At 45.1% G+C, this 21,674-nt stretch overlaps 1 protein-coding gene across 1 annotated transcript in view; it reads left to right on the top strand.

The window, feature by feature from the left end:
* The window catches only part of Myrfl (myelin regulatory factor like), an 86,269-nt gene that overhangs the window by 35,235 nt on the left and 29,360 nt on the right, over positions 1-21,674 (top strand). Inside the window, exons 11-13 of the mRNA XM_032919398.1 lie at positions 5,053-5,253; positions 10,436-10,544; positions 11,301-11,410. Of these exons, the coding sequence (XP_032775289.1) occupies positions 5,053-5,253; positions 10,436-10,544; positions 11,301-11,410 (420 nt within the window). The remainder of the gene's footprint in view (positions 1-5,052; positions 5,254-10,435; positions 10,545-11,300; positions 11,411-21,674) is intronic.

The following is a 21,674-nucleotide window of genomic DNA, read 5'->3' as shown; positions in this document are numbered from 1 at the left end:
ATGTGATGTTCCAGAAGGGAGCACCATCCACTGTGGGCAAGCCTGTGTTCCCAGCTGCCCACCCGAGGCACTGAGGACACGTCTGCCTCCTTTTGGAAAGCGGAGTTTCTTCTTGCCTGCTGTTCTGAATCGAAGGACCCTCTGTTATTATGTTAGCCAGTTAAACGTGATAAATTAGCTACTAGTGGAAACCCTTCAGTTACCCCAGAAATCTCAGTGGAGGTGAAGCAATGACAGAAGTGAAGTAAAATGCTTGCACAGAGGCCGGCTGTTTGCACACGGCTGTTTCTGACATAACCATAGGCCAGTAAGAGTCTTTGGAGGTAAAACCAGGTATCTGCCCAGTCCTCCCATAGATGCCCTCCCCCCATCCTCTCCACGCCCCTGTTCAAAGCTATGCCAGACTTCTCATTCGGTATAACCTAAATTGTTTTGCTGTGGTCACAAATATGGTCTGAACGCCAGCCCAGAAATTAGGTTGCTGACTGTGCCTGACTTTTCCTCGGGAGGAATGAAGACAGCAGTACCATCTTTCTACTTGGGACACACACTCTGTTAGTCGCCTGCATTCTTTGACTAACTTTCGTGGCAGAGGTTTCCCCTTTCTCAGCTGGCAGCACCGTGAGCACTATGCAAGTTCAGAGAGCAGCCAGGGATGGAAGGGAACCTGGCTCGCCTGACCTCCGTTAACAGGAAGCTGTTTAACCAGTGCGCCCCGGCAGATCCTCATCACAGCTCAAAGATGATTAGCTCACACAGTGAGCTTGGGAGGTCAAACTTGCCGAAATTCACATTTAGTCTGAGTGTGACACACCGAGATTAGGGGTCACGTAATTGACCCAGTTTTTAAATTCTAAGGATGCATCGTACTTGGAGACAATAGCTTTCTCCCAGCTATTACTCTTGGTTAAAGAGAGGGCCCTAGTGTTGCAGTAGAATTGGAGACACCAACATACCCTCAGAATAACAAGAACAGTGATAACAGTAACGAAGACCCTCTAACTCACTGGCACTATTTCATTCTTGCTCCAAAACACAGGTGTGAAAGTGGAAACGGACTTCTCAGTCCATTTAAATGGACAACACTGTAACACTGTGTGTATGTATGCATTTATGTATGTATTTATAATATATAATGTATAAAACAATACACAATATGTAATATACAATATATTGTATAACATAATATATGATATCATATAACACACTAGGTTATATATACATATATTTATACACACACACACACATATATATATATAGATATATAGATATATATCTATATATATATATATATATAGAGAGAGAGAGAGAGAGGTGGGGAAGAAATGCAAAGAATGGCATGATTGTTTGATTCAGGTAGTTTTAGAAATGCTCACCCAGTCTCTCCTGCACCTCACATTCTGGAAGGACATCTGTGTGTGGTATATAGCAATGGAAAGAGACTACATTGTATCCAAGAGTCAAGAGTGGCCTTTGAGGCTATGGCCTGGTTCTGCTAGCTTAACTCCAGAATAAAAGACAAGAAGGAAGGTTTAATAATTAAAGGCATTGCATGCTTGACCATGATGGGAGACTCTGAATCTCTCTGTCTCTGTCTCTATCTCTGTCTCTGTGTCTCTGTCTCTGTCTCTGTCTCTGTGTGTGTGTGTGTGTGTGTGTGTGTACACTAAACCATTTCTCAAATGGCGGAGATCAGTATTTTACTCTGTTAGAAGTGACGTCATGAGGATTGTCCCCGAGACTTTGGTCTCTGGGAGGTATCCAGGACACCACATTTGTCAAAGTTCTTCTTGAAGGGACCATGGTGGCCAGTGTTTGGCCATTGTCCAATCTGGTTTGTCAACCACAACATGTTTAGAAATATATTAAACTCCTGTGGTGTAAGTGACTTAGTGTTAATTAAGGTCTTCTCCAATACACCGATTTACTTCTCAGGGTTTGAGTGGCGTTCCTTCAGAGTTCCCTGTGCTGACCAGGTTTTTGCTCAGCTCTGCTTCCTTTCTAAGTATTCAGTTAGGGACTGTTTGGGATGCTGTATGGCAAGCAGGAGGTACAATTACTTCTGTCTGCCTTTCAAAGCCACCGTGGGATTTCCTTCTTTTGAAAAGAAACACATTGTTTTTTTTCTGTTTCATTCTTGGAAGAATAGAAATGGTCCCATCCTCAAGGATTCCTGCTTTTCCTGCAAACCACCGTGAGGTAGAAGACTAACACCAAAGACTGTAAGACTGGTGAAGGGTACAGATGGAAAAGGGACATTCTCAGAGGCAGCTCATTGTCCTGTGAGAACATGGGCACTCGTGCACGCGCGCGCACACAGACACACATAGAAAGACATGTATGTATGCACATGCGCATACCCCCACACACACATAGTGTGTGCACACACAGAAATACAATCCTGGGAGCTTGTGCAGACGCTAAGCCGCGTCCTGAGCTTTTATTTTAATCTCCACAGCGATGCCCACAGATATGCATTTCTAAGAAGCTCCTGGCTGCAGACGCAGATCTAAATACACCACACTGAATGGTCCAGAGCATCTCTGGACCCCGTTTCAACAACTTTCCCACAAGAGGCACAAGCTCTGCTATTAGCTCCTTGTCTGTGTTTAGAGTCATAAACAAAAGTAAAACAACACCAACAAAAAATTCCTGTGACTTTTCCTTCCAGACTCAAATCACTTCTAATGCTTTCTGCTATCCTGAGCATCTATCTGCAGGGGGTGCCCTCTGCACTGTGTTCTTGCAGAAGGGGAGTCCTACTCCACTGTGATTCCACAGAGCTGTGCTGCTGTGTGCTTACAGGTTAAACAGTGAGTGCTGCCTCCGGGCAATTATGTGGAGGATGAATTCGTGTCCATCCACCCTTAATTTTGATGACTGTTCATGCACATATGATTTCCCTGAATTCCACAATAATCTCTGGAGATGGGTAAAGACGGAAAGTAGGCTTATCAACATTCTCCAAAGGATAACACTAGTATCTGAAGATACTTGCCCTAAAGTCTTACAACCAGTTGATTTCATATAACATAGACTGGAATGCTGAGTTCTTCCCTAAACGGATGAAGCCATGAGACACAAAGTATTTTAGAAAAGTACATGAAACCAGTTTGGCGTTTGGTATCAAGCAACCGCTGTTGGGTCTCCTATGGAGAGAAGCTCCTGATTCCGGAGAGCATGCACTAAGGGTGGCTTTCACCCATGAAGACATGGGTTCCAGGAGGGGAAGTAAATATATAGGTCTTGTAGTATTTCTCATTCAAGATTATGAGCCCTTCTTAGTAGCTCTTATAGATCTATCTGCATACCTTGATGAAATAATTTGAACTTATTTTAGGGATTAAGTTTCATCTGTTGAAACAAATATAAATGTTGCAGTTGTAATTTTTTTAAAAAAAAATCTACTTCCACCTGCTTCTCCAGTACCCAGTTACCAACGTGATAAGAATTATCCCAAAGCTCGTTTGCAGCAGCAGGAATCCATCCCTGTCCCATTCTGCGTCCTTAAAGTGGCTCGTTATGTTCAGCAGAGAGCAAAGTGCATGCTCACTCTATGCTTCTGTGTAGATCGCTCACCATAAAAGAACTGAGTCAAAGCCAACTTAACAACGGTTCACATCCAACCAGCCAAGGATCTTGCAGAAAAGCTTTTGTGAAAGTGTTTTATACAAAATAACTTTTAAAACTGTTGCCTTGTGTTCTCCCACCGCTATTGTCTGCTAAGCATCTGTGGCTGGGTCATCTAAGAGGCGGAGGTTCTCAGGTGGTAGAAACAAAGTTGGTGGTCGGAGTTGCCCCAAAAGTTCTTCAGTTGAAATCAAACTAAGAGCTAAACCCGGTGGCTTCTTTTTATTTTGTTATTTCTTTAATGTATAACACATGCAAGTGTCAGAACATTCACGCAATACCAAAAAAGTGTCTAGTGAGCAGTGTGGCTCAGCCACCTACCCCAGTCCCTAGCTCTCCCAGTGTGTGCTCAGGAGCAAATCTCTGTAAGGACTCGGAGCGGTCTGCAGGGACAGATGGTGCCCAGATTCGAGGCACCCCAGGCAGATAAAATGGAAGTCCGTGTTAGTGCTGTCTGCTGAGGTGTCAGGATCCTATCGAGTCTGGACTCTCCTCAAGGGGATGCAAACAGAAAATCACATTTAGAATACCATCATTTAGAAAAAGCAACCGGACTCTGTCATGAGGAATTCGAGGGATTTGGAGACCTCGTGTTAGAAAACAGGTCAGCAGCTACAGTGGAGCAGAGAGGAGAGGGTACAACCCAGCGGAAGTTCTTTGGCAAAGCGTGTTTCTAGTCCTGGTTCCCTTCAGATTGTTTGTAAGGACCACTGGTGCAACCTCTAAGCCACATTGTGAAAGAGCAGAGTGGAGAGCTGTTACTCGGTAAACAGAGGACATGCAGAGGTAGCTGTAGCAAGGATCACCTACGTGTTCTTGGGCAATTTATTATCCTTTCAGAGTGCCCGTGTCAGCATGAGCATGCTGGTACTTAGATCACAGAACTGCTTCATGGGGAACCACACAAAACATGCGGCTGCCGAGAAGCCACAGCACCACCCGTGTTCAGAGAGTAGTCGAAGCTGTCTGTGTTACTGTTGCTTGTTTGACAGATTGCACGGGCACACCACCAATATGAGTGTTTAGAAGTTAGCTATAAAAGACTAGTTAAATGCAAGGTATTTTTATTTATTTGATCATTGGATAACATGTTTATTTCTGTTATGAATTTTAATTATTATTATAATTAAAGAGAGTCAAATTTTAGTCCGTGTCCCCTTCCTCACCTTTTAAAGTTGTCTATGTGGTATGACCAAACACACAGAGATTCTGTGTTCTCAGCCATGGTATTCAGAGCTCCTACTGCTGTGGGTCTCCCCGGCTCTCCTGGGCTCTTGGTGTTAATTGACTATATCAGTGTGTTCAACCCAGTCTCATAGGAAAGACTCGGATAACAGTCAGTTTTCCTTTGCTCTGAGGACGCATGATCAACTCTTTCTGCCACCGGAACTTTAATTGCAGTCTGCTGCTGTGTTTCTCCAGGCCTCTAACCCCGGGCAGTTTGAAAATGACAGTGACGCCCTGTGGCAGCGAGGACAAGTTCCGGAATCTGTCACCTGTCATGGGCGAGTAGGAATAAACACAGACACACCTGATGAAGCCCTGGTTGTCTGTGGCAACATGAAAGTGATGGGGACTGTCATGCATCCTTCTGACATCCGGGTGAAGGAGAATGTCCAGGAGGTGAGTCTGGGGCATGCCACAGGACCCTTCCTCGGACACCTAATCGGGTGTCTAGGACTCCCAGCCTGTCATGCCTGGCTCCGGCATGTCTGTGTGTCACCCGTCGCTGTGAAACCAACATGCTGCTTGAAGATAATGGTGGGTGGAGTTGTGGGGCATCTCTGTTGCAGTCGTAAAGCTGTTCTCGTTACTAGAGGATGGGTCCTCCTAACAGAGTCAGTGAGCAGCGGCAGCATGTCACTGATGTCACGGGCAGCATGTCTTACGTTGTTTTCTACAGGCCAGTACCTGCCTTCCATGCTTGGCACATCTCCATCCGGTTGCTAATAGCGACTTCTCCAGCCCCTCCCTCCCAGGGTCCTTTGCACTGGCTCTGCCAGCCGGTGTCTTGCACGAGGAGATCTTTGTGAGGAGTGCTTGTAAAGCTCCCCAGTCGGGGGTCCTTATGGGCCAATCGGCTTTGGGTCAGAAATCTGGTGCCTTGATCCACTTAGGACAGGCAGTTGCCTAGTGCATAGGAAAATCCAGCCTGAAGATTTGCTTAAATGAAGATGCTTCCCCAGGCTGCCCAGGATCTTCGGCTGGGATGTGGAGGTGGGCCTGCCTGGCCCCCAGGAGTCGTTTGCTTACTTGGGATGCAGTACAAAGGTCTGGCAGGTTGTGTTAGCTCAGGATGGTCTGGTGATCAGGATGGCGGCTCAGGCCACTCCTGTCTCCATCTTCTCATCCTGGTTTCCTCTCACAAAAGCATCCTTAAGACTGTTAAACATCTGTTCTAGGGGACTGGAGAGATAGCTCAGAGGCTAAGAGCGCTGACTGTTCTTCCAGAGGTCCTGAGTTCAATTCCCAGCAACCACATGGTGGCTCACAACCATCTGTAATGAGATCTGATGCCCTCTTCTGGTGTGTCTGAATACATAGTGTACTCACATATGTAAAATAATTAATATCTTTTGTTTTGTTTTGCTTTAAGCCTCATTTTCCCTCCTGTATTTACTCTTCTAGCCACTGGAGGATCTAACCTGTTAGTCAATCACTGGCCTCTCTTCCAGAACTGCATTCCTTTCTTCCCAGCATGCTGGGTTTTCTGAAGTGGCCGAGGTGAGGATTCCAAAGAACAGTTGTTATATCTGCTGACCTTCAGTCACGTTTAGTGCACAGCTGCCGCTCACATTAGGGTTGCTGTGACCTCCTCACTGGATGAGAGCTCAGGACTGAAGGTTCTCACATACATTTCCAAATATCAGTTCTAAATCCTGAGCTTTAGTGAGACTTACTCCATCTGCATTTCCGGTCATACCAATTCAGACGCGCCCTTGGGCTTGGCCACAGCAGTGGCTTAGGAGGTCTCAATAAGAAGTCTCGGTGGAACGTCCCAGTTTGATGGTCCTCCACCATCCTGGCTGCTGTCACCAGGCTTGTGCAGAATTTCATTGTCATTTGCCAAAAGTCACCACTTTTGCTCTTGGTTAAAGAAGACACATTGCCTTAAATAAAAACTTCCCCGGAGCTTCTCAAATCCGTCCAGGAAGTTTTCTCTGTATAGGCAACATGTTCCCCCCACCCCCGCCCGCCTTCCCCCAATTCTGCTCACAGCCGCCTGAGGGGATAAAGAGATTTGTAGAGCTGGGTAGATGACTGGAGATTAATCCTGACAGCATCAGCTCAGGACTTCAGCCCAGAGATGTGCCCAGTTTCTGGTTTGCAATCTGTCTCCAGACTCAACTGTGAGCATTTCCCCCATGTCAAGAGCTTCTTCTAAGACCATATGTGTGGAACACTTTTTACCTGTATAAAACTAAGTAAACAGTAGTTTTGCTTCCATAAAATACATATCAGCAATGTGGCATGTTAAGAATTATCTCGTATTAGTATTGCGTTCTATCTGTATTTGTGAAATGGGTACATCCCTAAGACATCTAGCTGTCCCATTTGCCACTTACCTCAGCCATGAGATAGATGGTGGTCGCTGTTAGTGGTCTCGTGGATCTGTGGACATCATCCTTTCCTCTCACTGACTCAGTTTCTCCAAACTTTTAAGGAGAGAGCTATGCTTTCTAGAAGGATCACAGACCACTTGTGTTGCTATAAAGAGATGCTGCTGTGTAATTTATACACAATAGAAATTTATTACTTGTAATGCTAGAGGCTATCCCAAGGAATCCCAAGATAAAGGCACTGACAGGTTTAACATCTGTTGAAGGCTTTGGCTAATGTCGTGCCAGGGCGTGGTGGCAACTGTCTTTTCACCTGGTAGAAAGATGGAAGAGTGCAGGAGAAAGGGGTGCGATTCCTTACATTTTTGATGTTGGTTTTAGACGGAATCCCATTTGTCAAGTAGATTGGGCTGGCCTCGAACTCACAGAGATAGACCTGCTTCTGCCTTCCGAATGTAGGGAATAGACTCGTACATCCACACCCCACTCCTTATAGCTCTTTTGTCAATGAGCGTAGAGCCCTCATGACTTAACCCCCTACTGTGGTATATTAAAATATTTAGGGAAATGATTGTTCTAGCTATCTGGAGTCTTTTGTGGTTCCATATAAATTTTAGGATTTTTTTCCTATTTCTATGAAGAATGTTGTAGGGATTTTGATTGAGATTGCATTGAATCTGTAAATTGCTTTTGGTAGAATGATCATTTTCACAATATTAATTCTACCAACCTATGTCCATGGGAGGTCTTTCCATTTTCTAGAATCTTCTTCAAGCTCTTGGGAGGTTTAAAGTTTCCAATGTAGCGGTTTTCCCCCTCCTTGGTTAGGGTTGTTTTAGTTCTTTATTATTATTATTATTATTATTATTATTATTATTATTATTATTATTATTATTGGATAATTTTTCTAATTTCTTTTTTAGCAAGTTCATTATTGCGTAGAAGAAAACACTGATTTTCCTATGTTGTTTTTTGCTTTCTGCAGTATAACTGAAAAAGTGTTCTAGAAGAGTATGTAGAATAGTGTGATCTGTGGAGAAGGATAATTTTAATTCTTCTTATTTTAACCAGCTTACAGTGTTCTCTTCTCTGACTGCTGTGGCAAAGACTCAGAGCATTGTACTGAATGTGAGGGGGACCCCTTATCTCATCCCAGACCTTACAGGAAATGTTCCCAGTTTTCCCCACTTACACAACACTGGCTACAGGTCTGTTGTAGATAACCCCTATTATTTTGAGGTATACTCAATTTATTCCCAATGTGTCTAAGACTTTTATCATGAAGGCATATTAAATTCTGCCAAATGTCCTTTCTGTATCTATTGAGGAGATCTGTGATTTCTGTAAGTCTATTAATTGTGTATTACACTTATTGGTTTGCCTATGTTGAACCAACCCTGCTTACCTGAGGTGGAGCCCGTTTGGAATCTTACTATGTTCTTGAATTCAGTTTGTGAGATTGGCATCTCTTGTCACAGGGAAATTGGTGTTTTGTATTTAGGTCCTCTTTCAGTCTTTGATTTTGGTATTATGATAATGCTGGCTTTGTAGACTAGATTTGATGGAACCCTTTCTCGTCCTGATTTGGGCTGGCAGAGTACTGTTGCCCCAAACTGTTACTTTGTAACCCTTGAAGGCCAGAGAGGGAAAGTTGCTGTTTTCTGGATGACTCTGGCTGCAGTGTATCCTTGCGTTTCCTGGGTCAGGTTTGCAAATCTCTCTGAGATCCCAGGATCTCACATTCCTACCTCTGTGAAGCTGAGCTGTGGATGCTGATTCAGGTGGGGCCCTGACATGATCCTTGCTGTATGGATGACAGCTGCCCTGGATAGGGTTTGGGACAGTGGCAGCTACACTGACTGCTACTGTTCTTCACAGCTATGCACCAGTGGAGTGGTGCGGATGCAGAAGAAGCAGGCAGTCTGTGTGGTCGATGGACACTGCAGATCTCTTTGTGGTAGAAACTCATGGAGGACACAGCTTCTGGAGGCGTTTGCTAGAGGTGGCATTTAAGGTTGACTGGGAGAGAGCCCAGGCCAGCGCACCATATCCCAAGTGGCCAGTGTGGCTGCCATAGCAGGTGCCAAGTCAGACCTAGGAGGAAGTTCACAGAGAGTGGACCACCCGTTTGCTAATCAGTGGGCCCTGAGGTGAGAAGCTTGCCTGAGAAGTACTGTAGGGCTGCCCTTCTTCTTTCCCCAACTGTAATAATCCACTCACTTAGAGATGGCTTCTAATCTGCCATTTTACCCAGAAGTCACTGGGTGATATATTTCTGATTGCCCAAATACCATTGATTTCATAATCCAGCCGTATTCTAAAGAAAAACCAGAGAACATACAGAAAAGTAGCTTTTTTTTTAAATCAAACTAATATCATTATAATTAGATACAGCTGTTTGTGAATTTATCAAACAACCCAATCCTTCACATTAAAGGGAATCTTTCGAATCAAACATTTAGTTTTAGGGAAGATTAACTTCACCATCTTTCTATCAACTTTCTGGGGACCAATAAATTTCTTTGAGGACTTGGCAGTGACAATTGGGGACATCATTAGACCCAATAGCAGGGGACAAGGGTATCTATGCTGACCTGTACCCTGACAGGCTTGGGGAGGGAGAATCCACTGAAAGACTCAGTCGAGCAAATGTCCAAAGTAACTCAAGAGTGTGGGATCCCTCCTCACCTAGAGGTTGTCTTTGAACTGGCAACGCAGTTTCAGTTTGTAAGTAGAGGCTGGGCCAAACAGCTGTGGACACAGTTGAGCAGGACTTGTTGGTATCCTGGGCAGAATCCTTGAACTTTCCAGAGGAGACAAGAGCAGCGTAGGCGGCTCCTTGGCCCCATAATTTAGACTCGAATCTCTGGCTCCGTTTATCGGAGCAGCGGTTCTCAACCTTCGGATCGCTCCGACTCTTTAATACAATTCCTCATGTTGTGGTGTCCTCCCCCTCAAACATAAAATTATTTCCATTGCTACTTCATAACTGTCATTTTGCAAGGGTTATGAATCGTAATGTAAATATCTCTGTTTTCCCTTGGGCTTCTGAGGGTCACGACCCACAGGTTGAGAACCATGTCCGAGACTGGCGTTTACCAGTGTGGATCTTAAGGCTTTGTCTTTTCTGAGGAGAACGTTTCTCATCTCCCTGTCAGTCTTCCGCATCTCTCAGGGTCATGCTGCGCATTGATTTGAATTAACAATCTAACCAGGTGAAATTTGCTCTCCTTTAATTAAACCAGGTTGACACGAATGAACAGCTGAGAAGAATAGCCCAGATGAGGATTGTACAGTACGACTACAAACCTGAATTTGCATCTGCCATGGGGATAGACACTGCCCACCAAACAGGTACAGACTCAGAACCTTCCTTAACTTTCTGTGGCCAGCTACGGGGGCTTCTCCTTGTCTGTTTATCCTGAGCTTCTGCACTCGCTTTCCGGGCTGCCGAGCTAACGCATCCTCTGAGAAACTCACAGTCATTGGAACGGGGAGAATGTGTGGGTTACCTTTCATGTAACACCCCCACGCTGTACCCCCAAGTCCTGGTAGAAGATTTTGAATATATTGCTTGTGAGGTAAGGGTACAAGGGCCAAGAGGAACACAAACTGTGTGAAGGGGGAAGAGGAGTTGGGATGGGAATGGGGATGAGGGTGGGGGTGGGGGCCTGTGTAGTCTGGGGATGAAGATGAGAGATGGGTAAAACTGGCTAAGAACAACAGCACAGTGATGCTCGTTCCTTAGCCTGGGAATAATAAGCAGGAACACGGAAGGTCCAATGTCTCCTGCAGGGACATAATGAATCAAACTAGCAACATGCTTCCTTCTATGTATAGGGCTGTAACAGTATTTATTTACCCTTCCCACCCCACCCCCCAGTCCCAGTTAGGCAGGGACTTAAGAATGAGAGGTGGGGATGAAGGGAAGGAGTGGGCACTTCTACTTTCAATTCTGTGGTGGTTCTCACCTCAATTATAGATCAAAGCGAAAGCGAATCGTCTCTTTCCAAAGAGTTTTCATGGCCGTCAGTATTCCATTTTGATGCAGGAAATCCTGCGAGCATTTCCCCCATTCCCATTAACCCTGTCGAACTGTTTTGTGTGTAGGAATGATTGCCCAAGAGGTGCAAGAGATCCTGCCCAGAGCTGTGAGAGAGGTTGGGGGTGTCACCTGTGGAAACGGGGAGACGCTGGAGAACTTCCTCATGGTGGATAAGGTAACCGATGACTCCATAGGTGTCTACAGCCAGCTACGGCTGTCACTCACTGCTACACCCCTCTGCAGGCTGCACAAGGGGCCGACACAGTTTACCCAGAGATGGGGCGTGAAAAGAATCACTCACTGAGCTGTAGAGAGAATTGATACCAATTTTCACACAATATATTTCCGGCATATAACAACAACAACAACAACAACATCAACAACAACAACAACAACAACAACACAACAACAACAACAACAGGCCCCAGAGGGGCAAAGGACTTGCAATGGTCAGAATTTCCTTTCACTAGGGATTATTGAAGGAAAACTGGCCCAGGCAGAGTTCGCTTTGCACCGCTAGTCTCAAAACAAGGTCCAGACAGCACAGGAAACGTTAACAAAAAGCTCAATCGTACTTTGTCTTTAAAAACAGAAAACTACAGGTGGAGGGAAGGCTCAGTGGTTAATGGCACTCACTGATCTTCCAGAGGACCCAGGTTCAGTCCCAAGCAACCACGTGGCAGCTCACAACCATTGGCAGTGGCGGTCCTGGCTGTCCTGTCCTCACCCTGCACACAGACACGTGGAGGCAAAATACTCACACACACAAAATAACAAGCTAACTAAAAGCAAAATAAAAATGAAAGCAGAACTATAGCTCATAACAAAATACTCATGTTCTATAATACAAGTATAATTATAATTCTTCAATGTGCTCCTCAGAATAATTAGTGATTAAACAAGATGTTGAGATTTTTACAGGGTGTGTGTGTGTGTGTGTGTGTGTGTGTGTGTGTGTTGAAATCGTGCTTAAATTCCACAATAGGATCATAAAGTGGGTCACTTTTACAGTGCAATTCATGAGTCTCATCCATTTCACCAGGCAAGGGCTTGCCTGAATTCTTTGATATTCAAATTGTTCTCTGTTGAAGGATGCCCTCATGGCGCTAGATTAACCCCCCTTGCTGGATAACTGGTCGAAGTCAGGCAGTTCCTCTCTTGGCAATGCAGTCTGTGTGATTTCAGTAGTTCTGTAATACCGTGTCTGTCAATCCTGTGATATCCTGCTCTTTTGCAAGGCTCACAAATTACTCTGCCACCAGCTGGATGGGCACCGAGTGATTTAGGTATGAAAAGGAAGGTAAATTGCCATAGGGATTTTTTTTTCTTTTAGCAGTGGGCACGAATGTTTGAGTGGAGACTAATTTATACTTTGTCAGTCAGTTCATTCGGGAGTGCTTCTCAAACTTCAAAGTGCACACAGCCCACGGGGGGTCTCCCTGAAATGCTCGTTCTGATCTGGCGGTAAGAGTGTTCGTCTATGACCTCCGCATCAGTTCAGTTCCTGCCTCTGGGTTCCCGCCTTGAGTTGAGCCCTGGTTTCTCTTGGATGATGGGCTGCAAGATGAAATAAACCCTTTCTTTTCCAGCTTGCTTATGGCCATGGCGTCTATTACAGTAATAGAAGCCCTAACTAAGACACCCTTCCCCTTTCTCCAGGCTGTGTCCTGCCCCTCTTAATCACCCACCCAGACGCCTCCTCTTTGTGAGCCCCTCTTTTACTAGACGTTTTTCTGTCATCCTCAAACCCAGTATGTTTTGGCCCCAGAGCTGTCGAGTGTTTCCTATTCCTAAAGACTCTTCCCAGACAGGGGAAGTTCCCAGGCAGTCTCTTCTGGACTTCACTGCCCAGGTCTGATGGTTCATCTGAGGTGGTCTCTGCACCACATCACTTTCTTTTATGAGGTTCAGGGTTATTCCAGGGTGTACAGTGACTATGCACAGACCCTGCTGTCTTAGGGCTTCTATTTCTGCACAAGAAGCAAGTTGGGGAGGAAAGGGTTTATTCAGCTTACACTTCCACATTGCTGTCCATGACCAAAGGAAGTCAGGACAGGAACTCGCACAGGGTAGGAACTTGGAGGCAGGAGCTGATGCAGAGGCCATGTAGGCTCGGATGCTCACTGGCTTGCTTCCCCTGGCTTGCTCAGCCTGCTTTCTTATAGAACCCAAGACCACCAGCCCAGGGATGGCTCCACCCACAATGGACTGGGCCCTCCCAACCTGATCACTCATTGAGAAAATGCCGTACAGCTGGATCTCATGGAGGCATTTCCATAAGAGAGACTTCTTTTTCTGTGCTACCTCCAGCTTGTGTCAAGTTGGCACACAAAACCAGCCAGCACACCTACCTACCCCTCAGCTGGACTTCTTTTCTGAGGATAGTGCACACTCCCGTTCATAGCCTCTTGGAGGGTATTTGTACCCTACTGAAATTATCTGTAGGTTTACTTGTTCTTTGTCAATTCTCTAAATAGTTGTGTGAGAGCAGAAATCTATATTTTTCAAAATGATTCTCTGGTACTTTATCCTGGTTTTCACCCTAGGGCTTCAAGCTCTAGGAACTGAACCAGTTATTGGACGCATGGGTTGACGAGTTCTGCGATGTCTTGGTTGATCCAGCCTCTCCACAGCCTGGGGGTCCATCCCATCTGCTGTCATTCCCTTTCTGGAGGTCAGAGAACTCTTACATCCCGTGCGGACAAGTCCAGGGTCCAATAGGCTGTAGATATTCCAGGAAGGGTTTCTTTATATTAATGTTCCGTTTCTGAATCTCAGAGAAGGGAAGAGAAGTGGTTATTTGCATAAGAAAATCTGATGAAATGGTTTTCTGGGGAAGATGAGTTCAGATTTCCCCTTGAGATGTCAACTGAACACTCAAGATGAAAATGTCCAGAAGGCTGCGTAGGTTGTGGGACTCTAGAGAGCAGCTGGGGGCAGAGAGGAGGCGGTAGCAAAATTGTGAGGAGACCAGGAAAGGAGAGATTATGGATGAAAGTCACAGATGAGAAGCCTGTGGCCCCGTCTGGCCTGAGGGTAGCATTTCTCTCATAGTTTAAAAAAAAAAAACTTTCAAATCTGTTGTCTATATTTAAAAATCATATATCTTCCCATGATTTTTTAGACCCTTGTCTCCCGTGAAATGCCAGTTCTGAGAACGTAGGGCTGGGGTGAAGCTCCTAGCAGGGGCTTTGAGCTCCATGTTGCAGCTTCCAGTTATCTGTGTGGTGGTGCAGCAAGAGGAGCAGTGTGAGCATTTGTTAGCAGCCTTCAGTTGAGGATGAGCAGCGGTTCTAACCTTCTTAACACTGCGACCCTTTAACACAGCTTCTTGTGTCGTGGTGACCCCCTAACCGTTAAATCATTTCTTTGCTACTTCATAACTGTAATTTTCCTACCATTATGAATCATAACTTAAGTATCTGTGTCTTCCAATGATCTCAGGCAACCCCCGGGAAAGGGTTGGTTTACTTCCCAAAGTGGTCGTGACCCACAGGTTGAGAACCAGTGCAGTAGAGACAGAGGGCAGAAGCTGAGAAGATGGGGCAAGTCAGGAAAAGACATGGTAAGGACAGCACCCCAAACCCAAGTTATGAGGACCAGTAAGGAAGAGGAGGGAGGAGGGAGATGCCATGGGAGGAGGGAGAGGCCATGGGAGGGTCTAGCTAGGACTAAGCTGGCAGTGGATACTGGATGCAGGCAGCCTTTCTGCTGTGAAACACCGCCTGGCTGGGTGTGGCACTCCATGCCTGTAGTCTCAGCACTTGGAAGGCTGGAGCAGGAGGAGCGCAAGTTCCCGGCCTGCCTAGACTGAATGAAACTCTATCTCAGGAAACAAACAAAAACAACCCACCAGACTGTTGGTTGGCACTGGTCCAAAGCACTAATGTGACATCCGACTTTCTAAACTTTGCTATTATTATTGAGTGAGATCGACTTTTTCTTTCTGTGATTAGGGAGAGCTCTGTGGACCCCTTTTCTGGAGTTGGTACTTAGAGTCCTCTTATGAATTTGGTCCAGCACTCTAGTCATTTCTTTTTCTCGTGTGTGTGTGTGTGTGTGTGTGTGTGTGTGTGTGTGTGTGTGTGTGTGTGTGTGTGTGTAGGTGTGTATGAGCAGGAGAAGAGAAGAACCTTTCCTTTGTCTGTCCTTTCATCCCTTCCTGGTACTCTTTTGAAAAGCTAATCTCCTGTAGCTCTGCTCATAGCTGTAGGCCGTGTTGCTCGTTTTTTCCTCTTGGTGTTTGGCCTTTGTGGTGCTAATAACAATTTTAAACTCTATACTTACTTGTATAGTTTATTCTTACTAATGGGCCGTTTCTCCGTTGAACAGTGTCCTCTGAAGGCGGGACCTGTGTCTGCAGTGTCTGTCTGGTTTATTCCCTCCTGCTGCCGAGCCTAACACAGCAGGAGCGTGTGCTGGAGAGGGGTCGATTCTGTGCAAACGGTGGATGAGAAAGTCTGTGGGGTAGGAGCAGTCAGTAACGACGCGCATGCTTCCCGAGGCACAGGCGTGGGTGGGTGTTAGGAGAGCTTATCAGAGTTGGTTCCGTTCTTCCACCACGAGGGTCCCAGAGAATGAACTGGGATTGCCGGGCTGAGCAATCAGAACCTTCACCTCGAAAGCCATCTCAGCGGCCCGGGTGAGGAACTCGTTGCTGTTCTCCTAGCAAAGGTAGTTGACCGGACGACAGCTCCTATCTTTTGAGTTTCCCCAGTTCTTGCTGATCACCTAATCACAGCAGATTGAGAAACATGGAATGAGACCCGTGACCACCTACATCAGGAGTAAAAGTCAGACGCCATGTTGGCTGGCTGAGTTTGGGTTCTGACACCAGCAGCTCTTTTGAAAAAACAAAGAATGCCTTGCTGAGTTACTTCACGGTGTCCGTGTGTCCCTCTGTGCAGTATCAAAATTATTCTTCTCCAACATTAGCGGTAATTTTTTTGTGACAGTTTTTTTCCTTATCGCAACTGTGAAGTTGTGTTTCAGCTGAGGTATTGGACCACATTTACAGCTGGACAGAGCTAAGGAATTGAATCAGGTTCAGTTGTTTATAACCAAGGGTGATAATCAATAAGAAAACCTTGCCAAGTGCTTCGGTGTAGAGTATACGCTCTTGCATTAATAAATTCAAACCTCTCCATGGAGACTAAACATGTCTATGAAGAAATCGTTCCCCGAGCACCCAGATATACATTCCTGGTCGAATACTCTCAGCGAGCCACTCTTACCAGGGTCAGGGGCGTTTACAACTAGTTTTGAACGTCCTTACAAGTTTCACTGACATGCCGGACAAAAGTCAGAATTTTAAGTCTTTCAGCGAGAGTTGATCGCACTAACAGATCCTAGAAATCTCTGTGAAGTCAGGACAGGCCATGATTATAAGCAGTAAGGAGTAATAAATTCCCTCTGCATCTTTACTACTTCCTAAAATAGAAAAACACGTGAAATATCTCCCTGCCTATAGGACGCCTACAAGATCTATGGTGCTGGAAACTGTAAGCTGGAGAAGTAAGAGCCGGCCTTTTATCATCATTGACACATAACTAGGCATGGGCAGCAATCGCTTATATCTCCTAAGACAGGATTGGAAATCCCTCGGGGAAGGCGTTGAGGAAAGAGTTGATTAGTAGTTCAGAGAGGATCTTACCATTCTTCACTGCCTGCCTCGGTTAGAGCTAAGTCACAGTGTATTGAGGGAAACCTTTTCTAAAAAGAAGCAGAGAAAGGAGAGGGTGTGTGCAGGGTGTGGTGGAGAAAGGGGGCGGGGCTCAGGAGCTGTAGGATGGTAGATGGCCTGGGGGTGGGTGTAGGACAGTAGATGGATGATGGCCTGTGTGCGAGCTGCTTGGGGAAGAGGTCACAGGGAATGAACAGCAATGTGATTTGGGTCACTGATTGGATATCTACTGATCACATGGCCCACTGTGAATATTACCCTTAGTAATATAAGTAATCTAAGCTTAGTGAGCAAGAGTGGAACATCCATGATGTCTTCGAATCATGGAATGTTCTTTGTTTTTTTGTTTTTTAAGAGGACCAGCCTCCTCCCCCCTCCTCCTCCTTTCTTCTTCTTCTTCTTCTTCTTCTTCTTCTTCTTCTTCTTCTTCTTCTTCTTCTTCTTCTTCTTCTTCTTCTTCTTCTTCTTCTTCTTCTTCTTCTCTCCTCCTCCCTCCTCCTCCTCCTCCTCCTCCTCCTCCTCCTCCTCCTCCTCCTTCCTTTTAAAGATTTATTTATTATATATAAGTACACTATCTTCAGACACACCAGAAGAGGGCATCAGATCCCCACTATAGATGGTTGTGAGCTACCATGTGGTTTCTGGGAATTGAACTCAGAACCTCTGGAAGAGCAGTCAGTGCGTTAACCGCTGAGCCATATCTCCAGCTGGGAATGCTATTCTTATCTTCATTTATTTCTGCTGTAGTTTTACTAAACACAAAGAAAGCCTGAACCTATGTCAGAAACCCTAGAACAGTTTCTGTCAGAAGATCTTTTAATTTTTAAAGAAAACATTTTTTAATGAATCTCTCCTCCTCTTCCTCTTTCTCCTCTACATCATCACCACCACCACCACCACCACCATCATCACTGTTCCTTTGATGTTGTACCTCTGAGTGTAGGTGCCCGAGAAGGCCGGAAGTCAGAGGCATCAGATTCCCTGTGGAACTAGAGTTACAGGCAGCTCTGAGGGGTCATGTGGATGCTGGGACTCAAACCCGCATCCTTTGCATGAGCTGTATTTGCTTCTCACCACTAAGCCCTCCCTCCACTGCCCCCAAATAGTTTTAGTATACACAAAATTAGAATAGTAATTATCTTAGTTAGGGTTTTATGGCTGTGAAGAGACACCATGAAGATGGCAGCTCTTAGAAAGCACAACATTTAACTGGGGCTGGCTTACAGGTTCAAAGGTACAGTCATTATCATCAAGGCAGCATGCAGGCAGACATGGTGATGGAGTGGTAGCTATCTGAGACTTCTACATCTGAATCTAAAGGCAGCAGGAAGAGACAGTGAGCCACTGGGCCTGGTTTGAGCTTCTGAGACCTCAAAGCCCGCCCCAATGACGCACTTCCTCCAACAAGACCACACCCACTCCAACAAAGCCACACCTCCTAATAATGCCGCTTCCTGCGAGCCTGTGGGGGCCATTTTCCATTCAGACCGCCACAGTAATGAAACCTCCAGCCTTCTCACTCAGAATCCAGAGTATATTAATTATTTTTCTCATTGCTGTAACAAAATACCTGACAGAATTTACTGAAGGGAGGAAAGATTTATTGTGACTCAGGTTTAGTACCTGGTGGTGGGGTAGCTCATGGCAGCAAGCAATACTGCATGAGGCAGCAGGAGATGACAACTCGGGCTGCAGGTAGCCTGGGCCACACCCCTCAAAAGTCCATCCTCAGTGACCCGCTACTGGAAGCTCTGTGCCCATCCCAAGGGTGACAAAGTCTCAATATAGCATTGCCCACCAATCAGTTAACCAAGTGTTGGAGCGTGTGAGTCTACAGCGGGCATTTTAAACTCCAGTTCCAACCTGCTACAAATTCTTACCTTTCTCCAACTAAATTATTTAAACTGAGTTCCAAAGTTGTATCATTTTATTATAGATACTTTATATCTATATACGTCTGTCTCTCTTTGTGTTTTTTGTCTCTGTTCACTGTCTCTCTGTCTCTGTCTCTCTCTGTCTCTCTCTGTCTCTCTCTGTGTGTGTGTGTGTGTGTGTGTGTGTGTGTGTGTGTGTGTGTGTGTGTTACAGCACATGTATCTGGAAGCCAGAGGTCAGTCTTGGCTATCATTCCTCAGAAGCACCATCAACCTTGTTTTTTGAGACAGGGTCTCTCTAGAGTGTCTGTCAGAGAGTCCTAGATTGCCTATCTCTGCCTCCCTAGAGCTGGAGTTATAAGTATGTATCACCATGCCTGCCTGGCTCTCTCTCTCCCCTAGAGTTCTGGGTGCCTAACTTGCATTTTTGTGGTTGCACAGGCTTTACCTGGAGCACTTTTTCTGAAAGGGAAGGAGCACTTCTTAAAAATGGAACTGCAGGACTGTTATCATGTAGAAAAATTTACCGATTATGGTAAATGTTACAAGAGTTGGTGCTGAGCTTTCACAAGTGTTTTCGTTTTGTTTGTGTAACACAACAGGCATGCATAGGAGCATCTGGTTTGGGCAGCCATTAAGAATAATTTTTTAAGTTCCATTGCTGGGGCGGGGGTAGCAAACAGTGATAGTCTGTCATTCCTTACTTAGTCTTCGGCATTCTATTAAGCGAAGGACACGTTCCTCACTAGATAGATAGTTGATGTTTAGTGGAGTAAGCAACAGTTCGTTCCTTCCTCTATTTATGAGTGCTCTGAAGAAAAGCTAAACTTCAATGTCTTCTGACGGCAACCCATAAAACGTTTTTAAGTTGGGTATGACCATGGGTCCTTTTAAAACAAATACGGTCCTTTGATCTGTTCCAGCAATTTGTCCTTTGATGTTCTCCGGCCTCTTCAGGAGGTTGCTGCTTACTCTGACAGTTGTGGGTGGCCGTCCTCTGCCTCCTCAGAGAGGTGTCTGAGCTCTCTCTTCACATCCTGCCTGCCCCAAACCTGGGACTGCTCCTCACAAGATTCCTGGTTCCCTTCAGTGAGTGGTATTTAGAGACCATAATGAATATGCTGTTAGTGGATCAGAAATGTCTTTTTTTAAAAATTAGATATATTTCTTTATTTACATTTCAAATGTTATTCCCTTTCCCAGTTTCCTGTCCACAAGCTCCCCAACCCCTCCCCCTCCCCCATATGGGTGTTACCTCCTATTTACCTCCTTACCTCCCCAACATTCCCCTACACTGGGGGTCCAATCTCGGCAGGACCAAGGGCTTCCCCTTCCACTGGTGCCCCAACAAGGCTATTCTCTGCTACATATGCAGCTGGAGCCCTGGGCCAGTCCATGTATATAGTCTTTCGGTAGTGGTTTAGTCCCTAGAAGCTCTGGTTGGTTGGCATTGTTGTTCACATGGGGTTGCAAGCTCCTTCAACTCTTTCAATCCTTCCTCTAATTCCCCCCTAGGGGGTCCTGTTCTCAGTTGGGTGGTTTGCTGCTAGCATTGACCTCTGTGTTGGACATGCTCTGGATGTGTCTCTCAGGAGAGATCTATATCCGGTCTCTTTCAGCATGCACATTTTAGCTTCATAATGTCTTTTTAATATACTTGTTCATGGGCAAAGATAGGAAATAGTTTTCCTCCAAGGAGATGGAGTACATAAGGAATCCATGCTGATACTTGTAATGTAAACCTAGAGTTGCTGGTTGGACCTTAAACTTTTGGTTTTGTGTTTATATCTTTATCTTCAATACTTAAGAACTGAAGGTCTCTAACACAATCATGCATCTGTTATGTCCAGTTAGAATCGTGTGTGGTATGTGTGTACCTATAATCTTTCACTGTTATTACTCACAGTATGATTCTTAAAAGTTTTCATTGCTAATGATTTCTAGTTTCTGTGAGGAATATATCTTTCTAAGAAGGACTAGTCAATCAGTGTTTTGAAAACACACTTAAAATAAATCCTTTCTGTAAGATAAGACCAGACATTCAATTGCAAGTTATATTTATTTCTTTGCTTTTGAAAAATAAGATGCTTTTTAGTATAATAATGGCTCGTCATTATTAGTAAATACCCACATAATTTTTTTCTTTCTTTGTATTTTATTGTATTTTTATTTTTTGTAGTCTTACAAAGCAGTTAAGATTCCAAATGGGGTTTTCATGTGTACTGCATTTGGTTGATTTTTGGACCCCAACTCCCTCTATCTCCCTGCCCCTTTTCTGCTGCCTCTTTTACCCCCAGCCTCTCCCTTTACTTGGCTCTGTTGTCTTGTCTTCCAGTCACATTGAATCCCTTGCTAGTTTGTGGCCTTTACCCACCTGATACATGTATTTAGCAATTAGAGGGTAGATTCGCATGCGAATGAGAACAGAAGGTAAAATACCCGCATTATTTGAAAGGCAAATTTAAATAGCTGTGCACATATATAATGTGTTACGCATGCCATATACAATGAAGGTTTATTCCGACAGCCTGGTTTTATTCATTTTGCCTGCCTTGCTGCTTCTTTCCCAGTATGTATAAAAATTTTAAAGTATAACTTAAATGGAAAATACCCTCCTTTCTGGAGACAATGGATCACCTGTGTGCACCTTCCCGCCTTTCTCCTCCCTCACGGTCACCCTTTGCCGTGCATCGGTACCGGAAGGTCCTCTCCTCCCTCCTGAGGTGCAGTTGCTGCTGTGCAGTGCTCGCCTTCATCCTGGAGCCTCTCTGACAGTGTTCGGGTGATGTCAGTCTCTCCCCACTATCCTGTATTTTACCAGTCAGTCCAGGGAAGAGACTTCTGGAAGTGGGCATTACTGGCTCAGAAAATAAACGCATGTG

This window comes from Rattus rattus, chromosome 1 (assembly GCF_011064425.1).
Source record: "Rattus rattus isolate New Zealand chromosome 1, Rrattus_CSIRO_v1, whole genome shotgun sequence".
Lineage (NCBI taxonomy): Eukaryota > Metazoa > Chordata > Mammalia > Rodentia > Muridae > Rattus > Rattus rattus.
The sequence above is the reverse complement of the archived record's forward strand: the minus strand, read 5'-3'. Positions and strand labels throughout refer to the sequence as shown.